This window comes from Anser brachyrhynchus, assembly GCF_964034855.1.
Source record: "Anser brachyrhynchus genome assembly, chromosome: 1".
NCBI lineage: Eukaryota > Metazoa > Chordata > Aves > Anseriformes > Anatidae > Anser > Anser brachyrhynchus.
This window is the reverse complement of record NC_137694.1, coordinates 9,325,380-9,353,331: the sequence shown is the minus strand read 5'-3', so window position 1 is coordinate 9,353,331 and position 27,952 is coordinate 9,325,380. Positions and strand designations below refer to the sequence as shown.

The 27,952-nt window shown below is 37.8% G+C and overlaps 2 protein-coding genes and 1 long non-coding RNA gene across 5 annotated transcripts in view; 1 reads left to right on the top strand and 2 right to left on the bottom strand.

Moving 5' to 3' along the window:
- The window catches only part of SEMA3A (semaphorin 3A), a 169,774-nt gene extending 157,981 nt beyond the window's left edge, over positions 1–11,793 (bottom strand). Inside the window, exons 1-2 of one of the 2 annotated variants that reach the window (XM_080551865.1) lie at positions 11,659–11,793; positions 10,643–10,840 (exon numbers count right to left, since the gene is read on the bottom strand). In XM_080551865.1, the coding sequence (XP_080407991.1) occupies positions 10,643–10,840; positions 11,659–11,680 (220 nt within the window). In that variant the 5' untranslated portion in view covers positions 11,681–11,793. Of the gene's footprint in view, positions 1–10,642; positions 10,960–11,658 lie in introns of those variants that run through there. The other variant, XM_080551866.1, reaches the window with a different exon arrangement.
- LOC308176335 lies at positions 10,718–26,113 on the top strand. Of its 2 annotated transcripts, none has more exons than XR_013938234.1 (3): positions 10,718–10,853; positions 18,618–18,694; positions 18,810–26,113. It is a non-coding gene; the product is annotated as an uncharacterized lncRNA (long non-coding RNA). The 2 variants fall into 2 exon arrangements; XR_013938235.1 differs by having other exon boundaries at positions 10,764–10,853; positions 18,615–18,694.
- A 426-nt stretch (positions 26,114–26,539) lies between these two features.
- The window catches only part of LOC308176312 (uncharacterized protein), a 145,801-nt gene continuing 144,388 nt past the window's right edge, over positions 26,540–27,952 (bottom strand). Inside the window, exon 6 of the transcript XR_013938219.1 lies at positions 26,540–26,559. The gene's annotated coding sequence lies outside the window, so the exon portion shown is untranslated. The remainder of the gene's footprint in view (positions 26,560–27,952) is intronic.

The following is a 27,952-nucleotide window of genomic DNA, read 5'->3' as shown; positions in this document are numbered from 1 at the left end:
ATCCTTGAATTAATTCACTAAAGGTAATATTTACATGTTTTATATCAGGTATGTGGAATATATGAACAACCAGTTTTATTTTCATACAGGCCAGGATGATAGGAAGAACAGATGATTTCATATTTATTCTAGGAATTTTACAGAGATGCAGAATTCTCCTTCTGAATTTATTATAGCAGTTAAACCTCGTTATTGGGTTTGAACTAGTGCTGTTAAGTGACAGTTTTCCACTGAGTGAGTCACAAATGACAAGCAATTATAAGTGACTGAGCTGATTACTGAGTGTTTCCCCAAGTGGCAGAGAAAGACTGCCCTCCTCCTGGAGAAGGTTGGAAAGCATTTTGGGTATGGAAAGACAGAAAAAAGGCTGTATATAGGAAGACACAGAGGTTTAGTATCCAGAATCTCTTGGGAAGGAAAGCCCATAAACATGTAGCAGCAGAGGAATATTAAACACCGGTGGCCTGGTAAGATATGTTCAGACTAAGTGGAAAAGGGAGGAAGTGTTTGAAGTAAGGTTTTTATTTTTGTCTGATAAGTGCACGCGCGCACACACACACACACACTAAGCTTTATCTTACTCTTTGTTTGTAAATTTGATTATCTGCTAAGGATACAAAAAAAGGAGAAGCCTAGCTTAAACTCAGATAACCAGGCCAGGGTCTTGCAAGCTCTCACATACCTTTGGTAGACAGTACTGCAAAGACTAAACACAAAGGCTCCTTTCCTTTAGACAGTACCATCTGTAATCACCTTCACAGTGTATTTAGTGTGAAATAGAGGTGGAGACTCCAAAAAACATTGTGAAATGTTCCTGTATAAAACCATCTGGAATACCCAAATCACATTAAATTAGATGGGCTTTCTGGGTAATAGGCATGTGTTTCATGTCACACACATACACAGCTGTGAATATATTTTTTATAATCAGTTTAAAGTACCTGTAAGGTCTTTGTACGTTGATCAAAACTAAGTTCTGACTGAACTTTGAATATATACATTAATGAGATTATTCTGAGAATTGATACAGCTCTGAATAAGCATATCAAGTCTCTGACCTCAAGCAATTCCTCAAGAGATCACCTAATACCACTTTATAGGTAAAGAAACTGACACAGAAGAGCCAAAGAATTAATAAGATTTCACATTTCTGGTGTTTTCTTTGATTCTTATTACATTACAGATTTTCTGTGTACCTTCATACACGATGCTGAGCTTCTGTTAACCTCCAGCTTCCACTTGTTGGTGAGGATGACAAAGCTTTCCTAATTTGTGTGACTGTTTTCCAGTAAAGAGTGTGAGTTGCAATGGGTGTTAGAAGAATGGTGAAGGACGCAAAATTGAAAAGGGATATCAGAAAAGTTAGTAGAATACTCACTCAGTAGGCTACATTTCCCTGGATATAGTTAAAAAAAAAAAAAAGAGGGAAAATCAAATCAATAAAAAACTGAACAGTTAGAATGATAAATTTATATAAATTTTATTTTATATATTCCAGACTTGAGAGAAAAACAAAATTTCCAACATATATCCTTATTTTTATTTTCATAATATTTTTTACAAGAGTTATGTAGAATTTCCTTTCAAATTTACCAAATCCCTAAATCTTTCTCATGAGATGTAATCTTGCTTGCCTATTTCTTCAAGTATTATGACTAGAGCACAGTAGTACGACTGAGGTTACGTATTTTGAACTGCAATATGGGGGAGAGTTACCAAACTGATAACTGCACAGCCAACATTCTGCAAATACTGCCCTGCTGATGTTTAGGATATTTCAGATAAGTGCCAACAACGGCTCTTTGAAAATGTTATCATGTCTTCCTGTACATCTGAATTTACATTTGCTCTTGGTGAATGGACTCTGACACATCCTGGAAGAGTAGCAATTTAGAAATAAAGCAATTTCCTGACTATGCAATTTGCAGGTACATCAGGAATTCATTTATATTGTTGTTTGCAAGGCTGTCAGAGCAGGAAGTCTTGATACAGCTATTCATTCGTGGTAGTGTGTGTGTGGGGGGGGGTATATGAGAAAAAAGTAACCTGGAAGGTAAAGTTTTCTTTCTGAGATCCACAAAAAAAAATCTTTTCTGATGTCCCTCCCATCACTTGAAAGGAACTGACATTTGTCACGTGGGTCTAGCAGAACAAAGAGCTTATACAGTACCTTGCATGATGGGGATGAGATCAAGTTGACCTACAGGTATTACAGAACAACACTCATCATTGCAGATATGACCATTGTGTTTGGAGAAAAAGAGCTCCACCAGAGACACTTCAGAATATATGTTCATGCAAAAGTAGTAATGTTGCACTGGGAAATCCATGAAGTAAGTAAACATAATATTAACATCTTCATTTTAAGAGACTTCAATCTGTTCCTTCCCAGGTGTGGGATCTGTGCAAAGGATAGCTCTTGCCATTCCAGTGTCAGCTGCTGATGAAAGCTGTAGCCTGCACTCTATGCAGCTCTTTTGGATGCTTGTGAGCTGTATTTATCCTCTGTTGCCTCTAGAAAAGGCCACCAACCCCTCCCCCTTGAAAGGCAGCTCTAAATCCTTTAAATTATCTCACAGAGCTTTTTTGTGTCCTTTTCTTACACAAGGCTGGAATTTCAAAAGGAGCCAAGAGGGGCCGTCAGAACCAACATGAGCTTTATACTTCATTAGAGTGGAGAGTAAAGGAGATTTTTCTTTTTCCTTCTTCCACGAGTTAGATGAAAGCAAATAACTACTTCATTCCTTGGATTGTTCCCCACAAGATCCAACTTTGCACAAAAATATTTATAAGAGACAAGAATTTTATTTGACTGCTCACTTCTAAAGTTTCTGCAACATTCAGCTGGAGAGATAAGCAGGAAGCCAAACAAATGTCAAACAATTTTAAAACATTAGAAGAATGGCAAAAACTTCTGACTTTGCCGTGTTTGGCTATCAAACAACAAAGGATGAAAACTAGATGTGACACAAAGTAGACTAGTGCTCACACATTGCAGATTGCTGTAGACCTGCCTAGCTGAAGGGGTATCTGTAATCACCAAGGTGAGAAAAGAATCCCCCAAAGCGTACGTCAACTATTCAGAATTTTTAGAAATAAGCCTAAATTAGGCTCTCTCACTATTGAAATAGATCAGCTGAAAAATGGGAGACTGAGGGTCCAGACACCTGTCCTTTCAGTTGTACATATGCACATATATATTTATGTACAAACCAACTTATACAAAATTGGGTCTTGAAAACAGTTTTTAATTTAAAAGTAGAAACCTTCAGAAAGTAACAGAGCTGGTCAGGGGACAGCATTTTGAAAGCTCCGAATGATTAAGCTATTAAATTAGTTAAGCTCTGCAGCCCCAGACAGTCACTTCCAGCATGTGTCACTGGGTTTGGAATGAGCTTATTAAGGAGGAGAGACATGGGAAATGTGAGATGTAAGTTAGGGAATTGTTTTCAGAACAATGAAGAATTTAGCAGTACTGTATATTTCTTGCTGTGACTGAAAGTTTTATGGAAATTTAGATAGAGTCAAGCAATCTCCAGATCACAGACACTGAGGGCACACATAGGTTTTAGCAGCTGGATTTTTACACAAATTTAAATGTTCATTTAGACAGATTCTTAAATTAGGTAGTTTTGAGATTGTGTGATTCTTCTGTAGCATTTAATTGGCACCTTCTTTTGATATCCTCACAGAAAGAAAATCTAAATGAATGAACAAGGAGCTTAATTCCTTTTCCAGTCACTGAAGAGCGATGAGCGTCCTTAAAGTCTCATTCAGCCTGCCTAACCCAAGATTAGCTTTCTGGAGGTACCCCTCTCCTCCCATTGACAGTAACAAGAGCCTAACATGACTGACATAGTCAGTCAAAAAGAAAGAGAAAGACACCACAGAGAACCTCCTACTGCGCAGGAGAAAGGCTACAGCGCTCTTAAGATTTTTGATGCTCTCAACAGCTGTGGCCATCCCTTTCTCTTGTACATTGGGGCACTGTCCCACTTGGAAAAAAAATAGGAAAAGTCAAGTAAATGCACTATCCACACAGTTATTCTCACCATTCACAGCTGTTACTGCAAGAGAGCAGCTAACCTATATGAAGGCTTTATGTGGGAGGACCATGAACTTGCAGACATTCCTGAAGGGAGCTTTAATCCTGCAAGGGAAGGAATTCGCTGAATCGCCCACCAGACCCAGCACAACACCAGCAGCAAATTTCACATGTAACCTTAATTAACAAGTGCACCAGGACAAGCTACAGAACTTCTATTTAAAATTTTGACATGGAGATGCCAGGGTCCACCCCACACATTTGCTTAAAAAATAAGTGTGTGGGAGCCTGAAGACAATTTTATTCTTTTTAGCTTTCAAACAACTGGAAAATGTCACAATCATTGACACCACTTAGAAGGATTTGTTTCCTTCTCAGTCACTTAGGCACTGCCCCAGGTAAAGATCTGATTTTCTTTCAGATCTAGGGTCAAACCAGGCTTCAGGTGATGTAGAAAATGTTCAAAACATTGAAGTAACTTTGTATTACTTGTGCTTCCATTGCAATCTTCCAGGTGTGCATGTAAAAGAAAAAGCTTGTGGCCCAGAAGTAAATAAAATGATATCTCCCTAATAGCAGCTGTGGGCATTAAAACTCATATGCTGAATCAGTGATTAGTCAAACCAAAACCATATTAGAAGGATCAGAGTACAACAATACATTAAATAAAACCTGAAAAACACTTCCAAGCAAAAAGAAAGAATTGAAAATACAAATCATTTAGTGGTTACTTCTCGGAAGGAGCTCGATGTTAATGCTTTTTTGTACATACAGATGCACATGCGGGAGAGATTATCATATATAATCCATTTACATTGTAACAACCTGCAAAGACTGGGTTTCTTATTTTAAATATTGTTTTGCCAAATTGTTATGGAATAAATGCACACCTAAATAAGCCCTGAGCAAACAGATAGGTACTTCAGTCCTGATCTAAAAGACTTCAAGCACAGAAACAGATTTTAAGGTAGACTTCACTTACAGGAGATCCACTTAAGTCAGTGAAATTGTAAATGTTTAAATTGTTTTCTAGGTGAGATTTGTGAAGAAGCTATCATAAAAATGCAAGGGTAAGAGCTGCACACCTTGTACAGACCTAAAGAGTTATGTTTCCTAAAGAGTTATGTTTCCTTTTCTGTCAATACAGCACCTTCCACGAATAAGTCAGTCATTTGTAATCCATACAGCACAAATAATTACAGAGAACTTCAGCTTCTCAGAAAAGAGAAGTAATTCAGAAGGCTCTGTAATTCAGAAACACTTTTTCCACTGGAATTAAATGGGAAAGTTGGAAACACAAAATGAAAATGTTGGGCTAGGTTTTCACCCTCCTTGTTCCAATTACTCTGCATGTCTCAGGCCCTAATTAGCAAGCTGAAAATTTCCCTATATAGGCAAGATCTGAGCTTAGGGATTTTCTTTATCAGCTTCTCCCTTCTGTCAGCATGTAGGACATGACAGAGGCACGTGGGATGCATTTAGGTTGTCCTATGGTCTTTTCTGACAGTCCTCAGGTCTTGTGAAGACCCCACTCAACCAACATTGGGAAGAGCAACACGCAGAGCTTCTCTGAAATTCTCAACATTTACAGGAGAAAAAAAAAAAAAGCTGAAGAATCTGTGGCTGCATCTGATGTCTTCATTGCCTCCAGAATGCACTGAGCTGATGGCAAGGACAGAGAGCAGCGGAGCACGCAGAAACACCGTGCAGAAGGGCTGGAAGCTGAGGAACGTGACAGTCCTGCACCTCTCAACTGTCAACGTCACCTGCTTGCCTTGCTTCCCGGTCTTCTTCCCAAATCTAGACAGCCCTTCATCTCCTTTTCAAGCACGTTAGAGAGGCTTTTCCTTCAGAGTCTAAGCAAAAGGCTTTTTAAGCAGGTACCTTGAAACCTGAGACAAATTCTAACAGGGGTCCCAGTTCAAGAGAGACAGGCTGTATTGCTGAGATTTCTCTCTCTTTTCTTCTCCCAGCCTCATCTGCTTTCCCAATATTTGTGGAGTTATTGAATTGTGAGTTACAGAGTTTGATTGAAAGGTAAAACCACAATGAAAATCACCAGCAGGTCATCAGCTACAACCAAACTAGGTCAAAAAACTACAAACCGAGTATCATATTTACACTAAAATACAGACAGGTAATTCAGTGCAGTGTCATTCCTCCCTCGTCACAGCATGTTGGACTGATTGAATCAGACAGAAGCTTTGCCATTGCTCTCACTAGGGCCAGGATTTCATCCGTATACAAATCCATCACATGAAATTGTAAATCAACTGCACATCAAGGACAGAGTAGTTCTCACTATCACTCCAACTTTAAACAAAACACTTATTTTTAATATGGTTTGAACTGAAGCCAGGGAGTAATAGAGCTAAATCTGTGCGCAATGCTTTTCCACTTACTTGTTCTCAAGTAATATGTATCCAATTGAGCAACAATAACAAAGAAGAACCACACATGTACTCTTACAAAACATACTTACAGCATTTAGTAATTTTCAATAGAGAAATAGGACACAACAGATGGATTTGAGAAAGTTGGGTTCACAAGATTTACTCATGTGGAGACAAAAATGGGGGTTGCCTTAGGAAAAATCTATAAATCAAGGAATTGTTAATGGAAACTCACTCTTTCTTTAGGCTTAAATGTTTATATTTAAAGGTTAGCATTGCTGGTTTTGTTTCTGTTTGTGATGTTACCCCTCCATACAGAGGACAGCAAAAGAAAATAGGAAACCATAGATGATACAAGAAATCCATCTGGAGTTAAGGCTATATTTATTGTTTTAAACTTTGCACACTCAACTTGATCACCATCTTTCTGAGAACTCTGTGTGCAATAGAAGTTTCCTGAACAGAATCTGTGACCTGGTGACACAGTGTAGAGACTTACAGCTGACACCTAAAGTCAAGTCAGTGAGATTTAAAAAATAAAAATAATAATAATAAAAAATCTTTAAGAAAATATTCTTTTACTTTGGACATATCAAAAAATGACATTTCTTGTTATTTTATAATAAAGACACAAAATCTTTGAAGGACATAAAAAGAGGAGCTCAGACGTTGAAGGGCTTGGCTGAGCTTTCAGTTTTACAGCTATTTTTTTTTTACTATGCTGAGGCTATGATCCAGAACTTATTGACGTCAATAAACTTTGGATCGGAAGAATTAATCATATTAGTTCTCTTTGACTGAAATAAGGAGACAGATATCACCTGTGTAAAACCTTTCCAATCTGTGCTCTAAAAGGAATATGCCTGGAAACTTTAAAATGCACAAAGCAAAAGCCCCGATGCTACCGAACAGGAGTTTCACCACAGATCTCATCTGGACAAGGATTTCCCTAATGAGCTCCTCAAATTTCCTTCCTTTAATACGTCATCAAAATCAAGGTGATATAAACCAAATAACCAGAGCTCTGTTTTACAATAAACAGAAAGAACCTTTTCAGACCGCAGATGAGGCCTTAATATACGTATTTATACACTTTCCCTTCCTCTTCCTATCCACCACGTACCCTGTAGGATGCTTCTAATCTGCTGGAAGACTGAGTGATGTGAAGTTAAGAGGAAGCGAAAATGGGAGTTCACCAAAACTTCTGTCCAGCAATCTGGGAAATGGCAGAGCTAATACTGGACCTTTGAAAACAAGTGACCATAGGAAATCAAGGTTGGCAGGGCTTTAACCCTTCATGACTCATTTCACTAACTTTTGAAGCAAAAGCCTGAGCTTTTTAACCATGTTTGACATCTAATTAGTCGAGAAAAACAAGAAGTTAAAATACATCCTTGCTTTTCTTTTGAAATAAAGCACTGACAATTAGCTCCAAGGTATTTGTTTAAGCAAAAAGACAAGCATGCATGTTAAAACAAAGCACAATGACAGCCACTGAAAAGAGAAGTCACTTGGGTCAGTCTTTTTACCTCACATATTCTTTTCAATATTATGAGTTTGTTTTACCACAGCTCTTTATGGAGAGGCAGAACGGGTAAGTAACTGGGTAGCATCTTCTAATTGTAAACAGTTTGACTAGAGATGAATCATGTAGTATCACATAATCATACAGCAGTGAGGTATATCCTGGGAGATGCGTATTAGCATTTAAGGTATTTTAGTCAGTGCCTAAAAGACACGTTTTCAATACCTACATCTCTTAAGGCTGTTCCTAAGCAAACTGTTAACATTTATCTGTGTACAATGCTGGAAGGAAAATTCGTCTTGAAAAGCACCAGCTGATAAAGCTTAGCTTCCCCTGACTAATAATGATATCCCCATTCTTAGGGATCAATGTAGCAGCACATGCAGCATGTTCCTCTTGACCTGGCCAAGCATTTACACTGGTACTTAACATTAAGCACGTGAGGAGTCTGATTTGATTTTTAGGGTTACACACTTCTAAAGTAAAATTTATGATTAAGTACACATACAAATCAAAGGGCAGAGTGTGAATTCCTGTAAGTCTTCAGACTTTACTTTAACTTGCTTTGAGTTAAGTACGCATTTATTTTCTTTGCTGGATAGGAAGCAGGGCTGCTCAGCATTTGAACTCATTATCTTTTTACAACGACCTATCAGTCATAAAAACAGTGTCAATGCTCCCTTTTGTTTCTTGTTTTGTACACACAGGACTGACTATATATTAAAGTTTGGTGTCTGATACATTTAAAAAATGAAAATTAGATCCTTTCTCCCAGAAACAGCTGAGCTGGAAAACAACCAATAAGCAGAGTAGCAAAATGTTGCTAAACTGCATATGGATACAGTAGCATCAGAAAAAAAAAAAAAAAAAAGATCACTGTCAGACGGATTTGGCCATCCTTTGAAATTAGTTTCTGTGAGATTAGCCAGTATAAGCAGGGGTAGCAGACTTGAGCCATCAATAAACTTTAAAAGGTGAAAAATAATAAACAATAATTAATTAGCCATTAAACCTCTTTACAGGATATTTTTTATAGGATTTATTCTTCTGTATACTAATCTGAGTTTCAGTATGATTGTGAAAGTTTGGAAGCCATTAAGAGGCTTTTAATGATTTTTGACATGACATGTAGTTATGGTAGAAGCTTTCTTCAGACTACATTATTCAAAATAATCTTTTTTTTTTTTTTGTAAAATAGAAATGGCTTTTCTTATGAAAACCAAACGAACACATTCTGAACCCCTTAAACTGTTCTTTTCATATAAATCTTCTCAAGTCTAAACACACAAAAAATATGCATATATGTGTTCCTTAATAAAGCCCCACACATGTATTTTTTTCATACAATGCATCCAAGTTTTGCAGGTGTTCAATTTTTTTTTTTTTTTTTTTAATCTGGAGTGTGAAAATGACATCTGCCTTGTCTCAGAGAGGACTTTTCTCTGTTTCATTTGCAGCATATGAAAGATGAAAAAAAAATAGAAAATTTATTTCTACTGGCAAGAGATGTATTGACACTATACTGCAAACTGAGATTGACATCTATGACCAGGCATGCACACACACGTTCTCTTTTTTCCACTATAGAAATGGTGTGTTACTTTTCCTCCCTTCCTTCAGAATCATAGTTGCTGCTCCTTCTCCCAGCCTTCAATAATCTGAGAATTATGAGAAGGGAGCTCTTCAGACAGAAACATGTACATACACACACACACATACACAAACACATCCTTTTTAGTAATAATACTCTACAGCTCTTACATTTTAAACTTCTTTCCCAGTTACATATTCTCCAGATTTTGTGAATTCTCCTGAAAAATGTATGTATAGAGGAGCTATGCTGATAAAGAAAAGGAGTCTGCCTATTTCAGAGTCCTCCTTTAATACAGGCAATATTATACAAAAGTTAATTACTGACAATTGCAGTGTGAGTAGCATTGCACAATTTCCAATGTAAACGTAATCTCAGAGCTCTTTCTTCAGTTACACCTTCCTTGTGATCTTTAATGACATGCATCTGACTATACCGAAAACAACCTCCGCTCAAATAAATTGCACTGCATGAAACATCCATAGGCGGTATTTTCTAGTGCATAACAGTCCTTTCCTCCTTTTCTGGACTGATCTGTTTCTTTCAGTTTATAGTTTCTTGGCAAACCCACCATCTACTGCTTATGTTAGGCATCTGATTGTCAGATTTGTACAAACTGAATATTCATGACTTGAAAATTAACCACTTCGTGCCTAAATAAAGGAAAATATACATCTTCATCTATTCCACGCTGTTTGAAAGAGATCCGGTACCGTGGCAGCACTACATGCCCAGAACGGGGGGGATTAGCTGGGTGGCCAAACACGTCTCATCGTTTTAAAGAGTAAAGTCCGATGAAATAGCACAAGACTGGAAAGACTCTTCCACGGATCAGCACAATCCCGAGCCCTTGTCTGCAAATGCAACTAACTCTTCTTTGTCTGTGTTTAAACTGCGTGGTACCGACCGTAGCACAGAGTGGCTTTTTAAAGTATTTTTCTCAGAAATTTCTCCTCATGCCACTTTCCCCTTCGGAAGATAAGGAAGACCCGGGAGGAAGGTGGGGGGGGGGGGGAGGGGGGGGTTGCTACGAGGGGCGAGGAGAGGTTTTGAGGAAAACGGAGAATAAGAGAGAACAACAGGCTTACCTTTATAGGATAATTTGAGCCTCGGCACGTTATTCTTCACATGCTGGCAGTTCACTCTTCCTGCTAGTAATACTCCCAAGGAAAGCAAGGCAATCCCCCTGAGCCAGCCCATGCTGCGGCAGCCACTGGAGGGTCCCTGCGAGCCGGAGCCGCGGCTCTCCCCGTCCTGCCGGGCTCCGCCGGGGAACTTCAGGCAACCTGGGGAGCGGAGGTAACAGGTGATGGGGGTGGGCTCCGCGCCCCGCCGCGCCCCGCCGCGCCCCGCCGCCAGCAACCCCGGCCCCCCTCCTCCTATTCCTCCTATTCCTCCTCCTCCTCCTCCTCCTCCTCTCCTCCGCCGCCTCCGGGGCAACTTCAAGCCCCTCTCACGCACACGCCGCGGGCCGGAAAAAGAGGCAGCCCCCGGGAGCGAGTGGCGGCCGGGCGGGGGGGCGGCATGATGCGGGAGGCGGCGGCGGGCGGTGCGGGTCGGGGGCAGGGGCCGGGGCCGGGGCCGGGCCGGGGCCGGGCCGGGGCCGTGGCGGTGCTGGCGGGCGCCCCGCTCCCCGCACGGCGGGCGGGTCCCCGCGCACATGGAGGGAGGCACCGGAGGGGGGGGGGACACCGGCTCTCCCCGAGCTGGGAGCAGCTGACAATGGGAGAGCAGGAAAGCTCGACACCCCCCCCCCCCCCCCTTCCCTGCTGTCACACCACACATGCAAAGGGAAAAAAAAAAAAAAAAAAAAAAAAGGAAAGAAAATAAAAGAAAAAACAACAACAACAACAAAAAATACATCGCGGCTGAGATTAGAGGAGGGAGCAGAATCCTCCACCGAGCTTGGGAAAGGCACAGAGCTGTAAATTGCACTAGCTATTTTATGCCGTTGTGTTCCTTTTATTATTACTATTATTATTATCATTATCATCATCATTATTATTGCTATTATTATTATTCCTATTTCATTTTACAGCTCCAATTAAAAGATGTCGTCCCCCCCCCCCCCTTTAAAAACACAAGCCACAATGTTGCTACCCACATAAATAACATCTCCTGCCCATAACATAATCCTCTTCATGTTGCTCCCAGTTAAAAACAAGTAACAAAGTCTTCCATCAGCATAACTTTACCGCTGAAGCTTTTAAAGCCTTGTTAGGGAAGGTTGTGCTAACCCTCCCGCCCTCCCCACCTCCTACACTACTCCAATTCAGCAAAAGAAATTCCTGGTAAAGCCCACTTCAACAATCAGTTCAAGACATGTACAGGTCTAGAGGGGCTTATAAATTACACTGGAGGATTCTCTGAAGCATTCTTATAAGTTAAAAACATTCCAAACCTTCCAATTTCTAGCACTCTAAATATTTTAGTGTTATATATATATATATATTTATGCAATGAAACCAGATAATGTTTTTTGTTTGTTTAAACAAAAGGACACAAAGTATCTTCTAAATGTTAAGGAGCTGTAAATACAAACATGCAAGCAAACTTAAACTGTCCCCTCCTGCACATCAAAACTCCTTTAGGCAGTGATGGTTTATTAAATTTTCTGTGCTGTGCTGAATATCAATTTAACATGCAATTTGAAAAGTAGTCTTGCATTGATATATACAGCCCATTGCATTCCTGGTGCATTATGGACAGAAAAGTGGAAAACTTTTAATAATAAATAGGTGACTCCTATTTATTTTGCTCTATGCTTTTCCAGAAGAAAGACTGTGAGTGCTTTAGGTGAGAGCATCTGCAGTATTTGGATGACATCTCTTCCTTCCTTCCTTTCACCATTATTTACTGTGGGTTGAAAATCAGTTATCTAGTCCCACCAAAGGGGATCACACTGCACTCTGAATTTTACAGAACACGGCATCTCTTTTCTGTGCTCAAACCTAGTTAGTAAGCCAGCTTCTAGGAAATATTCTTAACTTTGAAGCTGAAGTTCATAGTTGCAAATGCGGGTGTCAGTATGGTTCTAATTAAAATGTAAAGGCTCGTGCAGAACAAGGCTTGGTGCTGTAGTAAAGCAAGGGCTAAAATTCTGGCATTGCTGCTTTCAGTCCTTAATATTCACACACCAGTGGAAAAGAAGGGGCTTTTCCCTTCTCCTCTTTAACAAATTCTTCTGCTTCCTGAGCTTAATTCATTAATCCTGTGGCATTGTATCTGCCAGATTCAGCAATTCCATTGATCAGCAGCATTGTTGAGAAAATAAAATCCCAAAATAATGTTGATTTTTGTCATTCCCACACTTGTTATCCTGAGCATTTTCATGCTCCAGGCAGTGGATTAGAGCTCCAAAATGACAAGAGACGCCTGTCTGTTTTCCATGGATTACTTGCTACAGACACTCACTCTGCAAAGGAATTCATGTCACTTTGAGATTATTTGAAGAATTGGCCTAATGAATTATCCTTTTGTGTGCAGCAAACAATTAGAAACAAAACACAAAAGATACACCATATTCAGGACTTTATAAAGCACATCATCTTACAATGATGTTGTTACACTCAATGTACTTCTAGTTGCATAAAGAAGGATCAACTACTTTTTTTTTTTTTCATAAGGAAAAGAAAGTAAGAAGCTAAAATTGTATCTTTCTAATGTAAAATGAATGTGTAACACTCCAGGCTACTTTCCAGCAACCAAATAAACAAAGCATGGTCCCCAGCCAATATATATTTTGCCCAGAAAACATATAGATTAGATACAATGAGTACTAACTTATCTAAGATTGCGTTTTGAGAGATAAAATAGAGAACGATGTTAAAAGGGATGAGAGATGCTATCTCTCTGCATCCTTTGTGAGTGAGGCTGCTCACATTTTGTTTTCCTCTGTGGAATATGCCAGTCCAAAGACACAGAGAAGGGTAAAAACTGACCCTGTGGGTCGTCCTCCTGCTATTTAGCTCTAAGTAGTGCTAATCAGCTAATCAGGCTAGCATATGCTACACCCCCTTAAAAGGAGAGGGGCAATGGCAGCACTTCAGTGGTGCTTGAAGAGGCTTTATATCTTAAAGACGCCCATTGCCATATGTTGCTTCTGCCAAGGCAAAACTGGGCTCTGCTTGGAAGGAATGATTTGGCTAACGTGCATACGGCAAGTGCCAGAAACGTCAACTCTGGGAATTCAGGGTGGGCAACAACTCACTTTCAAATGACAAACTATTCACCTTTTTTCTTTGGTCTTTTGAAAGCGATCTAACTGCTGAGTTTGGAGAGAGGCAAAAAGTAAAATCTCAGCTTTCCCTGGTTCTTCAAATAATATCCTTCTCCCCTTAAGAAAAGAAGATCACATTAGCTTAATTATTCCATTGTTACTCAATGAGTTCAGAATAAACAACAGTTCACCTGCATCATTTCCCATAGCTGTTGCAGACTTTATTTTTATTTTCTGTAATGGCATTTATATGACATTCTATACAGTGTTTTACTTTCCAAAATCCGGATAGGCACTTGTGGGTTCTGTGTAACATTTCTGGTCTCAAGCTGTGCGGCACTATAATTTGGAGATTTTTATACTGCCTTTTAATAGGTGCAACAACTTCACATTGATAGAGCCTATAAAAACTTCTACTTGGATGTGACTGGGCTTTCACTGTTGACCATCCATGCAGAATTATTCTTTCAGTCACTTATAAGTTGGCATTACTTGGTGCCTCTCATTAGTCAGAAATAGCCTTACTTGACTCATGATTACTTCAAATCTTCTTGCTGCTGCTGTGATTTTTATACTTAGAAGCTCTTGAAAGCTTAACTGCTCTAAGAAAGTCTTCAGTGTGCTTTAAAAACGTACTTATGTTTTCAGAATTGTTTCCTGTGTCTTAGATGAGTCATTACTTGTTTATATCGATGTGATCAGGTACTTCTCAGAACTGCAAAGGAATTGTCAGAATCTGTTTTCGATAGGCAGTACTAGCTTAGTAATATTTAAAAGAAAGATTTCTTGGGTTCATTGTGCAATATCTGGATAACATCAGATTAAAAAAATAAAAATAAAAAATCCCCAACAGCCTCTTAGAGTGTATCTGATTGTTAAAAACCTCCCTAGAGAACACACTCTTGTAGGAAATGTGAAATCCTAACTCATATAGACTCCCTGCTATTTTCTCCTGTAGTAGGTGAGCTGCTTGATAAGCAGAATATTTACAATGCTGCAAAGGGTCCCTTTGAAATTGCTCCAGTTGTATACATAATGATACTTGTAACACACTTTAGAATAACTGAATAATTGTTGGTCCAAGAGCAGCCTTAGCCTAGAGCTCAAATATAAATAAATGCATTTGTCACGTGATATGTGAGAGGCTCAGGATGCAGTTTCACAACACATCGAGTTCAGAAGCAAAATCCCATTTAAGAAGATCCAGACCTCAGCTACCACATTTTGCTTTCATGTCACAGACTTCCACTCTTTCATTTGGGATGCTACAGACCTTTTTGTGGGGACATACTAGAAAAATGATAAAAAAGATTGTTTAAAAATAATATTTGTGGGAATATGAAAGGGGTTGCTTTTCATGCAGACGCGGTGCATTTGCCAGCTCATGGAGCAGAAAAAAATGTGAACTAGTATTGGAGAAAAGCTGAGTAAGCAGCAATGGAGAGGAACTTCAGATATTGGCCTCACTTCTGAAGGCAACATGTGATGAAACTTTATCTTGAAGTGCAAGTGCTTATATCAGACAGGAATCGAAACCTGGAGTCTACTTGACATAGTACGTAATGTAGGTGCTCTTCTCTCTTTCATATGGATGAAAAAAAAAATCAAGAAAAAAGAAGAAAGCTGTAAAAGGTCTGTATGGTGAAGAAAAATGCTTGTGTTATCCAGACCTGCTGAACTGGATATTGGATTTATTTATTTATTTATTTGTCTTTAACAGTGTTGATGATTATCACACTAGCTCAAGAGGTTGCAAATCACTGCTTCCACCTGGATCTTAAAGGCTTTTAAATTCTGTGAACTGGCAGTTTTTAAGTTTTGCAGCAACCACAGAGCAAAGTTACTTAAAAATGCATCAGCAAAAAGGGAGCTGAAGGTGTAGATTTTAACATTTTATCAAGCTAAAGTTGCCAAAATCACTGGCTTGCATCTAGATCTGGAAATATCCTTGCTCTTAGAAGTCTAGACATGTTTATCCGCAGTGCTCCCTTGGGCTACATTGCATTTGGTAGCTTTATTCGAATCTCCTGAACCTACACAAATCTGTAACTTTTTTATTATTGCATGTGATCAGGTTGTTAACCAAGCCAGTTAGTATCTGTCTTCTCTCAATAACACTGCATCTTACCGTCTTGTCACAATCAACTTTTCCTTCATTTCTCAGGACTAACGAGACTGTACTATATGTGATGTTTGTTCTTTTGGCAGCATAATAGGACCTGTATCAGTATGATGTGTTTTATTCACAATACTTTCAGGTCTATTAAACACCTCATCAAATTCTTCAAAAATATTCTTTGCATCCTGTTCTGTAGACAGGTTATATGCCCGTCTGAACAGCAGCATTTGCAGACTGCTCTTCAAACCTAAACAAAACTTTTCTATTCCTTTGGCCTCAACTGCCTGATGTTCATCTTCATATTCAAATGTATGTGAACTATGATGCCCAGAGCCATAGTAAGAAACCCACCTTAGGTGCCTTAAGTGCCAAGCACGTGGCATTAATAAGAGTAATGAAGAGCTTATTTTTCCCAACTCATGGTATGGTGCAGTAGCTTCTGTTTCCAATGGATTAGCTCTGGGGTACTCATCCAAAATGAGCAAAATTTCCAAGTCTATTACCTTTCAAATACAGCTACTTCGGTCCCTCTGATTTCTTATGTTTATTGGCTGTTGGGCCTTCATTGAGGAAATACTAACAAGGACACATTTTTTTTTTACAGGGGATGAGGGAAATGCAAAGAAAGATATGATGTTCTAATTCTTCAGAGAAAACCAATTTAAGAAAAATAATTACAAAGGGGAAAACAAAGTAACAGCAACCCTGAAACTTTTGTCTCCTTAAATCTCATTCCAGGCCTGACATTTTGAACTTTGTTGAGGGAACTGTAATCAAGCCGGAAGGTCTCCTCACAAAAAACAGCCTGTAGAATGACTTGCTCCTCTAACCCAATAGATTTAATAGTTGGTGGATCTCTGAGAAGACAGATAATAAAACAGTCATGTCCTGGCTGAAGAGCCAGCTTGCAAGGTGTATTATATACAAATGTCTTACAGATTCAGTTACTTTAGCTTTCATATCCAATTTCAACTTTTATCACTCACATTTTTTACAGAATTGGAACAACTAACAATACCTATTTTCGTGCACAAAACTCAAAGAACTGCTGTAACTATGAAAAATAAGGTCATGCCCTTAGAAAGATGTAGATCAATATCAAAATATGGGTTTCAGAATTTCCTGCTTGTCTTTGAAAGTCTCCTTATGTTCTGATTTGCATCTTTAGACTCCCTATACACCTTTCAAGGTCTGATCCTTAGGGATTTGCTCAGGGCCACACACTAAGACATTAAGATGACAAGAAATTGATCCTCTTTTTCTCACATACTATGCCAACAATCGCATCCTTACCTCTTCATTTGTCATAGTACACAAGTCCTTCCTGTCAGCCCTAAAAGTCCCTCCTTATCACTAGGTATACAGAAAATCCCCAGTTCTATTGTATCTGGGATCCATCATAGCCAACCTTTTGGCCCTATGTAATTTTGCTTAGTAACCTTTACTGCCAACTGTCAAAGACTTGAAAGACACAACACTATCTTGTGTGCCACCCATTCATCACAGGCTTTTAAATAGCCCAGGTGAATTGCAGCAGAGTCATATGCACAAACCACAAACTGAAAGCGTATGCAACATCTGCTATGATCATTGTATGATCTGGACCTTTTTTTTCTTCCTTTTTTTTTTTTTCTTCTTTTTCTTTCTTTTTTTTTTTCCTTCTTGTGCTGAGTGGTTCATTAGTATATGACAAAGACATAAAAGCAACAAAACTCTAACCACTGGCTGTCATCTTCATACAACTGCCCTATTTGACTTTCTAGACTGAAAAACTTTTTAATGAGGATGTTTTTTCATAGACAAATTAGAAGTCTGATTTTGTTGAATAGAGTGTGTGGGTGGAAATCATCTTTGGAAGATCAAACAATATCACACAAAACATAGGGGCTAAAGAGTCAGCTTATGGCTTCTGATGCCAAAACTGATAGCTATTTAATCACTACTCTGTAGAAACTGGGAATGGTAAGTAAACTGTGATAGCCTAGGAAAACTTGGTTGATCTTTCAATAATTTGACCTCTGTGAATGCTTTTAGAGTCAGCAATATGTGAAAGTGTGTGCTAGAAGGAAAGGGGAGGGGGGATTCAAAGAAAAACAAGACTCTAAAAAAGCATTAACTAACTCTCTCTTTCCCTCTCTGAATCCCCAGTGAATAGGGGTTTCAGACAGGGAGGGGAACTTTATCCCTTCTCTGGTTTGAATTTGTAACTATTTCAGAGAATCTTTCCACTACATTGTTCTCTTGTTTGTTCTCTGACATCACAGTCCATGATATTTTAGGCAGGTAAATATAGACACAGGAAAGAAAGATTCCTTCTGTCTCATGAAGTCTTAAAATCCAAAGCAAAGTTAGCATGGAGTTGGATCAGTCAGTCATGTAAATCTTGCCTGTGAAAATTCAAATGTAGCTTGAACACACGCACACACATATACCATTCGAGCAATTCTGTAGGAAAATAATTGAAAACTAAGATTTTTTGTTTGATTGATTGATTGATTGATTTTACACTTAGGAATTCTAAAAAATATTTCAAATATGCAATCTTTTGCTATCTCAATATTTGTATATGCAGGCAGAGAGTATAACTAGAAGGACTATCAGGTGATATAATGAATCCTTGACTCTCTAATGAGTTTTTACCATCAGCACTTGGGCTTAGTGAAAGTGCAGTCAAATCAAAGTCTGAACAGTTGCAGTCCATCTTCCCTCTCTTCTCTCCAAGTAGCTGAAGATGCAGTTTCAGCACTCAGAGCTCCCTGGAGCAGTTCACCCCGTGACTGAGCACTAACGGCAGTGGTAAAGGTAATAAAGAAAACACATGGCCAGATGTGGGGAGGAGTGCAGCCTGACACCCTGTTGGAGGTCATACGATAATGGAGATCTGCTGACACTGTGTAACATCTTTCTGTTCTTTCAGAGCCAGGCCCTGTACCAGAAGAGAAGGAAAGACAAAGATGCTGGTACTGCCAATAAATATTTCCCATGACAATAAAAATTCTTAATTCTGGACCAGAATTAGCTACTTATCAACACCTTGCTGTTTTGTGATCAAACTAGAAAGGATATATATATTAATAAGCCAGGTGTTCTGTACATGTAAAATAGTGTAATTACAGCATACTTTATGTTATACCAAAATAATCATGGAAGAAAGATTGGACTCAAACTGGCACACCCTACATACACATATAGTTAGAGACAATACAAGTTGTATACAAGTTTAACATAAAATTAGCATAATTAACCTTCTTCATTTTCCCTGGCATTTCAAATATCTCACAGATGGATCCTTCAGGTTTTCGTTTTTGTTGTTGTTTTTTCTTTCTGTGTAAAGCTTATATGCCTCTTATACTGATTTCATGAATCTCTCAGCCAAATTCCAGAGTGTTTCTTGATGCTTTACATAGTAATGTTAAAAACTATAAATATGTGTCTATGAAGGTTGCTTTCCTCCTTTTTATTTTTATTTTTATTTTTATTTTTATTTTTATTTTTATTTTTATTTTTATTTTTATTTTTATTTTTATTTTTATTTTTATTTTTATTTTTATTTTTTTTCCTTACATGTTTATCTCCACCTTCAAGTGAAACAGAACAAGAATATGTTCATAAAGACAAAAAATCTATTGTTTATACTGATCGGTACAGACTAGGCAGCGAGGGGGAAAAAGCAAGGCATCTGTTGAATACAAATGAAGCCAGCAGGTTGGTGTTTTAGTGTTTAGGTTCTGAAGCTACTTGTCACTTGCTTTTAGAAGCTGAAATGTCCCCCACCTCCTCCCCCACCTCTCCTCCTCCCCCACCACAGGACAAAGGTATGAAAAGCCTGGTGGCGTCAGAACGGTGACTTTACATGACACTGCAGACAAAGTTGATACAAGGCCAGTATTTACCCATTTAACGCAATGTTCCACCTCAGACCTAAGTTTACCAAATCTAAGTTTGTTCCAAACAGTCCCTTTTAGCTGCTGTTAAGCAGCCCTGAAACTACTTGCGTTATGTCGCTAACGACAGGGAGGTGTGCTGAAGCCTAGAATTAGTGTCCTTAAAGGGTTTATTATGATGGCAAAACCAACTGTTAAGAGAGCTCCCCTGTGCCCAAAAGGTCTGTATTGTGCTTCAGAAAAGGGGAGGTTCCCAATAAATTGTGCAAATTGGAAGGAGGAGAAGAGGAAAAAACCCAACATCTCAGACTTCAAACAAATCTTGCTCTCCATTTTTCTTCCAAAGTGTTGAACGATACATGATGTCATATGATGTGTGGTAATTCCCCCTTCTCTATTTTGAGAGGAATAAATGGTTTCTGTTTCTGAGAAAATGTATTAAAGCCAAATTTTACTCTCAGTTACCCTGATGTCAATCCCAAGCAACAACAATTCAAATGCAGTTCCTCTGGATTTGTGCTGATGTAACGGAGAACAGAATGTGGTGCTTGAAAAAGCAGCTGTCACCTTATGGAAAACTTTATGAAATATCTTATTTGGAAACAAGTGTTCTTCTGTGCACTATATTTCCCTGTACTTCTTTTTCTCATTCTTTCTTTCTGAAGACACTGCATGAAAACAGAATCGCTGTTGTTTGTTAAGAATTTATCTGCTTCTGCACTTATTCCCCACCTGACATCATAATCCTCTGTTTGTGACATAATAATCATTTTTTACAATGACCAATTGTGATACCACAAGCAGGGCTTAACATCTGATCCGAAAAATGCATTTTAGTCTGATATCTTACATAACGTCATATCAACTTACAGCTCAAGAGATAATAATTTCAACCAAGTGACATCAATTAAGTTTTCATACGGGGAGTGGTACACTCGATATAACTCCCTAGAGATAATTCCCTCTGGAGTTTACAGTTTTATGATTTGACCTTTAAAAATATTTCCACTCTACTCAATGCTTGGTTATGTAAGTCCATTGACTTTGCCGAAGCAGAAAAATATTACACATACAATTTAGTCCAGTTTCCCACTGGAGTTAAAAGTCACTACAAGCAGAAACCTAAGAAAAGGAAAATTGAGTGCAAATATATTTCTCAGGAATCATTCAATTAATTTTAGATATCATAATGATTTATGAGAATAACCTGAAAAGCAACATCCTTCTCATCCTCCTTGAGAAGTGCTGAATGAGTATCCTTCTAAAGTTTACAGTCTTGTGTTTGAGGATATAGTTTCATCCTATATTTTTGCTCTGAAATTCAGTGGTTTCTCTGTTCATCCTACCATCTTTGGCAGCTTCAACTGAGTTACTCATGGGTTTCAAATTTTACACATGTTTTGCTGGATCTGTGCCTATGCATGTTGAAATGTTATGAGTAGTACATCCAGCACAATCCAGATTTAAGGAGGGCCAATTTTTTTTTTTCTTTAGCACACTTTGGACTTTAAAGAAAGCCCTCCAGGAAAGACAGGAATCTGGGGAAACAGGTTATCAGTTGGTGTATAACCTGAATTTTCTCATCCTAACAGCTGAAAACACTTGAAAAAATGTCAGACTATGACTAAACTTGAGTCTGATGACTAACTTAGACAGATGCAGGACCAAGATTTCTAGTCTCTCAAAGTTTAGGGTATAAGTAGACCATTACACAGAGATTTGAACTGTAAATTATTTTTCACAAATATTAAACTCTGGATCATTTAAATGACTGGATTTCAACATGTTTCCCTCTTCAATAGATATTTGTAAGGAAATTATTTTCTCAGATTAAATATTTTGCTTTTTATAAGATGTCAAACATACAAGCAGACAGGTGGAAGAAATAAACAAAGGTTTTGTGAATATTCTGTACTGAAATTGTTATTGTAAAGTCATTATTTCTCATTAAAAAGCTCAGAAGTTCCCACCATTCCACAAGGCTTGTTTTCATAAGTCAAGACAAGTCTGGCTGGTGAGGGAGTTATTTTCCTCTTGGTAAAATGTCCTACTATGGTAAAATGTTCCATCTGGAGTGCCCAGCTATAAAACTGTACAAGTAAATTTCTCAGAGCTATCATCTCGTCGAAAGCCATGTGCACACAAGATGAGTCCCTTACACCATAAGATGGATCCCTGATGACATGAATTAGTATATAGCATGTGTTGCTTTGGAAAACTTTGTTTAATATTGAACACTGGTTGATGATACTCTCCAGTGATATCACATTACAAAACTGATTATAAAAATACCACAACCACATTATGAATAAAGTTATCCATTCTGTTTGCCACACCAATGCCTTACCATGGAAATCCATCCTAGATTTATTGACCGCAAATTATTGTATATGTGAAATAAATTAGTTGGAGAAATAAGCATATCTTTATGGCTTTCAACACATCTCCTGTGGAAACAGCATGAAAAATGCAAAACCTATTTAACTAATCTCTTCCAACATTTTGTATATGCAACAGCCACTTCCTCAAATGTTGTATTTCTTCACTGATCACGTTTTCAAGACTCCTAAAGCAAAACTTACAAAGCACATTTTGATAGAGACTGTTAACTTGTTTGCTTGTTTATGTGTTTTTGTTGTTGTTGCTTTTTAGTATGCTATATAGTTCAATTACTGGAAAGGATAAGTTTGAGATGGTTACTGTTGTTATTATGTGAAATTGATCTGGGCTCTAGCCAAATGCAAGTCTCATTCTCATTAAGATGGAGACATTCAGATTAAAATTAAGAACCTTCTGATGAAATATACTGGAGGATAAAGTTACAAGTGGCAGGACATGTTACCTTATTTATCTAGTTGTGCTTGCATGACTTGCTAGGCCAGCAGTTATGACAAACGTTCTTTGCCCAACCGATTTTCAAGACTGTTTCCATTAAAAGTAACATGATTGAGTACACTGCTTTGCTTCTAGTTGAGATATGCTTCAACATTTATATCAAAGCAATTAAACTGTGTTATTTCAAAGCAATAAAAATGGTTCTGTAATTGCCACATGTTCTTCTCTGTCATTTTCAAGTCTGGAGACTAGGAAATAGTTTGCAGGCTTTCTGTGCAAGCTATTCCATCTTCTGACCTTTTATTTTTATTTTTTATTTATTTATTTTTTATTTCTGATTATCTGTTGTATTATAAAACATTTTATGTCCCTTTCTGTGTCTAGGGTTTTTTTTTTTTTTTTTTTGCTAACATTAGGAATGGAGACACGTCAAGTGATATTATTAGTGTTGCCATTGTTGTTATCATTATTTAAAGCATTATTCTTGCTTGCACATTATAATAGTTGTACCTGGCGTGTTACAGGCATAATCCCTGAGCAGCTAAATTAAAACACTGAAGTCACACACAATCATGTCATTAACATACTCATGCTGGCAGCTGAAAAATGTGTTACATAGCTCCCTCTGACACATCTGCTCTTGTGCAATGTGGACCATCATCTTCATAAGCGTGTATTGATTTTGAGTGCCTCCATCTGAAGCAAATTAAAAGAGCCAGAATTTCAAATAATGGGTCTCCTGAAAAATATCTTTCACAGAACATTTCATTTGGAGGCAGGTAAAGCTAGCTACCGTTTCTGAAAATCTCTTGGAAATAATTGTTTGTGGGAGAATAAACAATTTAAAATTCTGTGCCATTGATTCTCTCTGTGCAAGCAGACAAATCAGGAAAGGCCTTCTTTTCAGTGCTTGAAATTATAGGGAACGTTTTTTCTGTATAAAATTTTGGTGTCTTCTGTGATTTTCTTTTCATTCATGTAAACTAAAGTACCAAAGGCCTATTCAAGCTGCTTTGACGTGGAATCAACACATGGAAGGATCTTGGGAATAGAATTATCTGCAAGGCTAATAGTAAACAGTGGTAGCTCATACCGGATATTTGAGCTTCAGGATTTAGTGGCACTAATACTACCTGCCTAGAAACAGCTCTGGATGTATGGAAACAGCCTAAGGAGCAGAACAGATAGTTTAGCACTCGAATAGGGAAATATATATATATAGTATTATATATATGTTTCTGAAATAAGAAACGTCAGACTATTCATCAGACTCTGAGTTTTAAGGCTCATGAAATAGGGCTGAGATATAGAACTGGGTAACTGAGTTGTTATGCATCTTTTGACTGTGCAAACACTCAACCTATTACTAGTGTAAAGTAAAAATAAATGATCTCATACCTCTGTCATCAATGCAAAAAGCACCTATAAGGTATACTTCTTGTTTTTCCTCAATATAACACATTGCAGAAGCAATTACACCTAACATTGATATTTGTGGTTGGAAGTCTCAGTAGAGGCAGGAGGGAAAAAAATCAAGACAGGAATGATTAAACAAACCCAAAATCTAGTAATATTCTCTGAGTTCAGAGTCTGTTTACATGGTGTGAAAGAAATATAAGCTATTTCTGGGAAACATTATGATTAGTAACGGCATTAATGTTCAAGATATTTATATGATATATTGTGTATTCTCTAAGAGAAAAAAATCTGAAATAGTCATACTATGACAGTCACAGCTATACAGAAATGAAGACACTTTCCCATAAAATGTTATGAATTCAATTCAATGTATTATGTATATATCATCTTGTGTCCATGAGAGATTTCAAGTTTGCTGAGGAAAGCACAATGTCAAGATATATATGTGTAAAGGTAAGGGCTGATGTCAATAATGTGCTTCATTCTGTCTTTTTACATATATTCTTAGGGAGGGTGGGGGTTGGGTATATATTTTTATTAGCTATAAGATATTATTTTACAAACATCCTATATGCATGGGTCCTATTGCCCTGCAAACTCTGCTTCTGTTTCTGTCAAGTACCTAACTTTAGCCAGCAGAGACCTGATAGCAGATATCTGCATTCATGTAGATATCTTAGCTTCAAACTAATTTGCTTGCATGAGATAAATAACTTTAAGAGAGACATGGTTAATGACATACTTATCCTGTGCACAAGTGGAAGAGTTGGCTGTGATCCACTTCCGATTTTGATTTTTTACTGCCACAGCTAGTATCAGATAAAAGCTGTTTTCAGGAACCAAGAAAATTGTGTTAGAGAGAACAGAAGGGTTCTGCCTCCTTCATGGCAGCTGGGAGTTGGTAAAAATGCGGTAACTTCATTTCAGCAAGTTCTGTTAGGACACCTCTCAGTCAGAAGAAACTGTTTGTTATGTACATGTAAGCCAGAATGTCAGCAGTGTCTAGAACAGGACAGGTTAATGTTATAATGCTGATAAATAAGTAATGCAAGCTTCAACTCAGAACAGACAACTATATGGGTTACAGATCCATTGGTCAGCTAAGGCATTTAACCGAGACAGATGACATTTAACATTTAAAGGATTTTCTATTACTTTATCTGGGAAAGCAGCTCACACTACAAAAAGTTCTGTCATAATGCTGATTGTCAAAGGAGAAACAAAAACTGTGCAAGCATAGAGGATTTCTTAGGCTGTATTACCAGAAAGTGATCCATCTGCAGCTGGATCAGTGAACAGGGCAAGATTTGTTGTACTTACTACTATATCTATGCTGCCTCTTTTTATTTATGTAAAAGGATGTCTTTCTTAAGTGAGTAATAAATTGCCTTTCAAAAATTAGCTTCACTGAATAACTTTTCTAAAGAACATTTCACATGCACCACTTCACCTAGTTTTTGTAGGTAAAGATATTTCTCCAATGTTTCTGAAACAAGAGGAGGCTGTTAATGACAGGGGAAAAGTAAATCATATCTAGGTGCTCTGTTTCTACTATATTTCTTCAATTCTGTGTTTCTATTCTATTCCTACTGATGAGCAGCCTCCAGGGCTGGGAAGGAGATGGTAAAAAATAAAAAAATCAAGAATTAATAAAGTATCTTTTTCTTGCATCTATAACCTTTGGAAGCTGAGCTGAGTTTCACAACAAAATTCTTTCAATAATAATAGAAATTTAATAACTGTTTTCATTAGAGAATTGTTATCAGAGTTTTGAATAAATTTCAGCCTGTTATTAATAATCTATATTTAACATGTATGATACTTTCCCTCTGTGCTGTAATTTAGACACAGATCAAAAGTTACATTAACCATTTGTTGATTCAATGGGGAATGGCATGATGGCATTCCAACATGACATGATGGAATAATACTGTTAAGTGGAGTTTCTGATATTACCTTAATGCAATAAATAAATCAATAATAATGCATAGCATGGAAATCTGATTGCTTGAGTAAGAACCATCTTACAACTTCACTTTGAAAAACAAATGAATGCTCTGTCCATTTGGCTTGTGGAGATGGCTCTGACATATGGGCATTCAAAGAGGAAGGCTAATCCTATTTACACTCAACCGAAATAATGCACCTGATAATGCACCTGAAAACTGATCAAAGTGGTTACAAATAGTGCCATCAATCAATGGGAAAAAAAATAAAAATAAAAAATCTCATCACTTCTAGTTTTTGAGGGTAGAGGTAGAGGCTTCCTCCCAGCCACCATGGAACTTCTGATGCTGCCAGGAACAATCTACATTTTGCATGCATGTACACTCCAAATCCCATAAGCATAAAGGAACCACATGCAGTACTGCAGCCAAAGAAATCAAATAACTATGAGCTAATACAGTTACTGTTGAAGAAAGGAGATGAATAAGTAGGTAAACTCATGAAAGCAGGGTTTTTAACTTGGTTTCACGTAACTTGTTCCAGCTCCTCACAGAGACTCCCAAGTCATTTGAACGCCTATATCTGAGCATAAGAATAAAATTATAATGGTGGAGGAGAATTTTTTATATAAATGTAAAAGAAAACCAAAATTTCTAACTTTGTCAGGATAATGATCTGTGACATCTGAGTTCATATATAGTAACAGGTCTAAAATATATTTAGATTGCCTAAATCTTGACTAAATTTTTTCTTACAACATTGTCTTGGAGTAGTAAATATCAACTTCGCAGTGAAATGAGTGTCACTACCTCAGCACCTTATAATGTCAAGCAAAATACATTTTTCAAGAAGGTGGCGTTCATGCTTTTCTGTCTACTTCTGCCGTCTTCTTGGATATGTCTGAATATATGTGCCTGCCACCACTGAGCTGATGTAGCACCAACAACTAAAAGATGGGCAATGAGAGTCATCGGTGTACTGCAATCATTCTCCGGATATACTGCGCACTCATCCCAGGAATATCAGATTTATTATGCAAGTACAGAACCAACGTACAATGCACCCTCAATAAAACTGCCATTTCTGGGGAAAAAAAAAAAAAAAAAAGGATTTACATATACCTTCTAAAATAATAGTTGCATTCACTATACACGTAATGAATGGCATGACAGAGAGAAAGACCTAAGAGACTCTTGAGGAAGGCAGAGGTCTGGTTTGCTGCATTATCTGGGAGATCCTCCTGGCTCACAGGCTTTTTCCAGCTTACTTAGGAAAAGAGAAAACATACAAAGGTCCCAGGGTCTAAATAATATATCTCCTTAGGTTGTATGTGGCTGGTTTATATAACACAAGTTGTACATCTATGTTATAGACAATACTAAGACCTGCCCAAGTAATATTTTTGCTTTAGAAAAACAAAATAAAACATTAGACATCCATAACCAAAGGCTCTGAGCTGTTGGAATTTTGAGAAGAAACAGAGATTGTAGCCCAGATCTGAATAAGCATAATTTGAGTTCTATATAATAGACATAACATATCTGCTGGAGACCTTAACACTAGTAGGCATATATACAGGTTACAATAAAGCTGAAATCATCAATGATGCAACAAAAAGTTTCCCAGGTTTCCCTAAACGCTGAATTGTATAGGGACATTTGTCATAAATCATGCTGCCTAAGTTAAATGGTACAAAAAGGTCTAATGGGCATCACAGAGAAGCTTAAAAAGGTTCTGAAACTGGTTGGTCTCATTTGAAGAACTAGTAATGCATAACTACTATGCCAGTAAGCAAAAATCTAATTTTTCTGTGGAAGCTCTAACAGAGGTTCTGGCAGAGACTATTTACAGTAGTGTGATTGAAAATGTTCAACACTGGTTCATGCATCATTCTGACCACACTAACCACTAACCAAAAACGGGTTTCAGTCTGTTCAGAAGGAGGCTCTGACCTTAAGCAATGTAAATAAGAAGC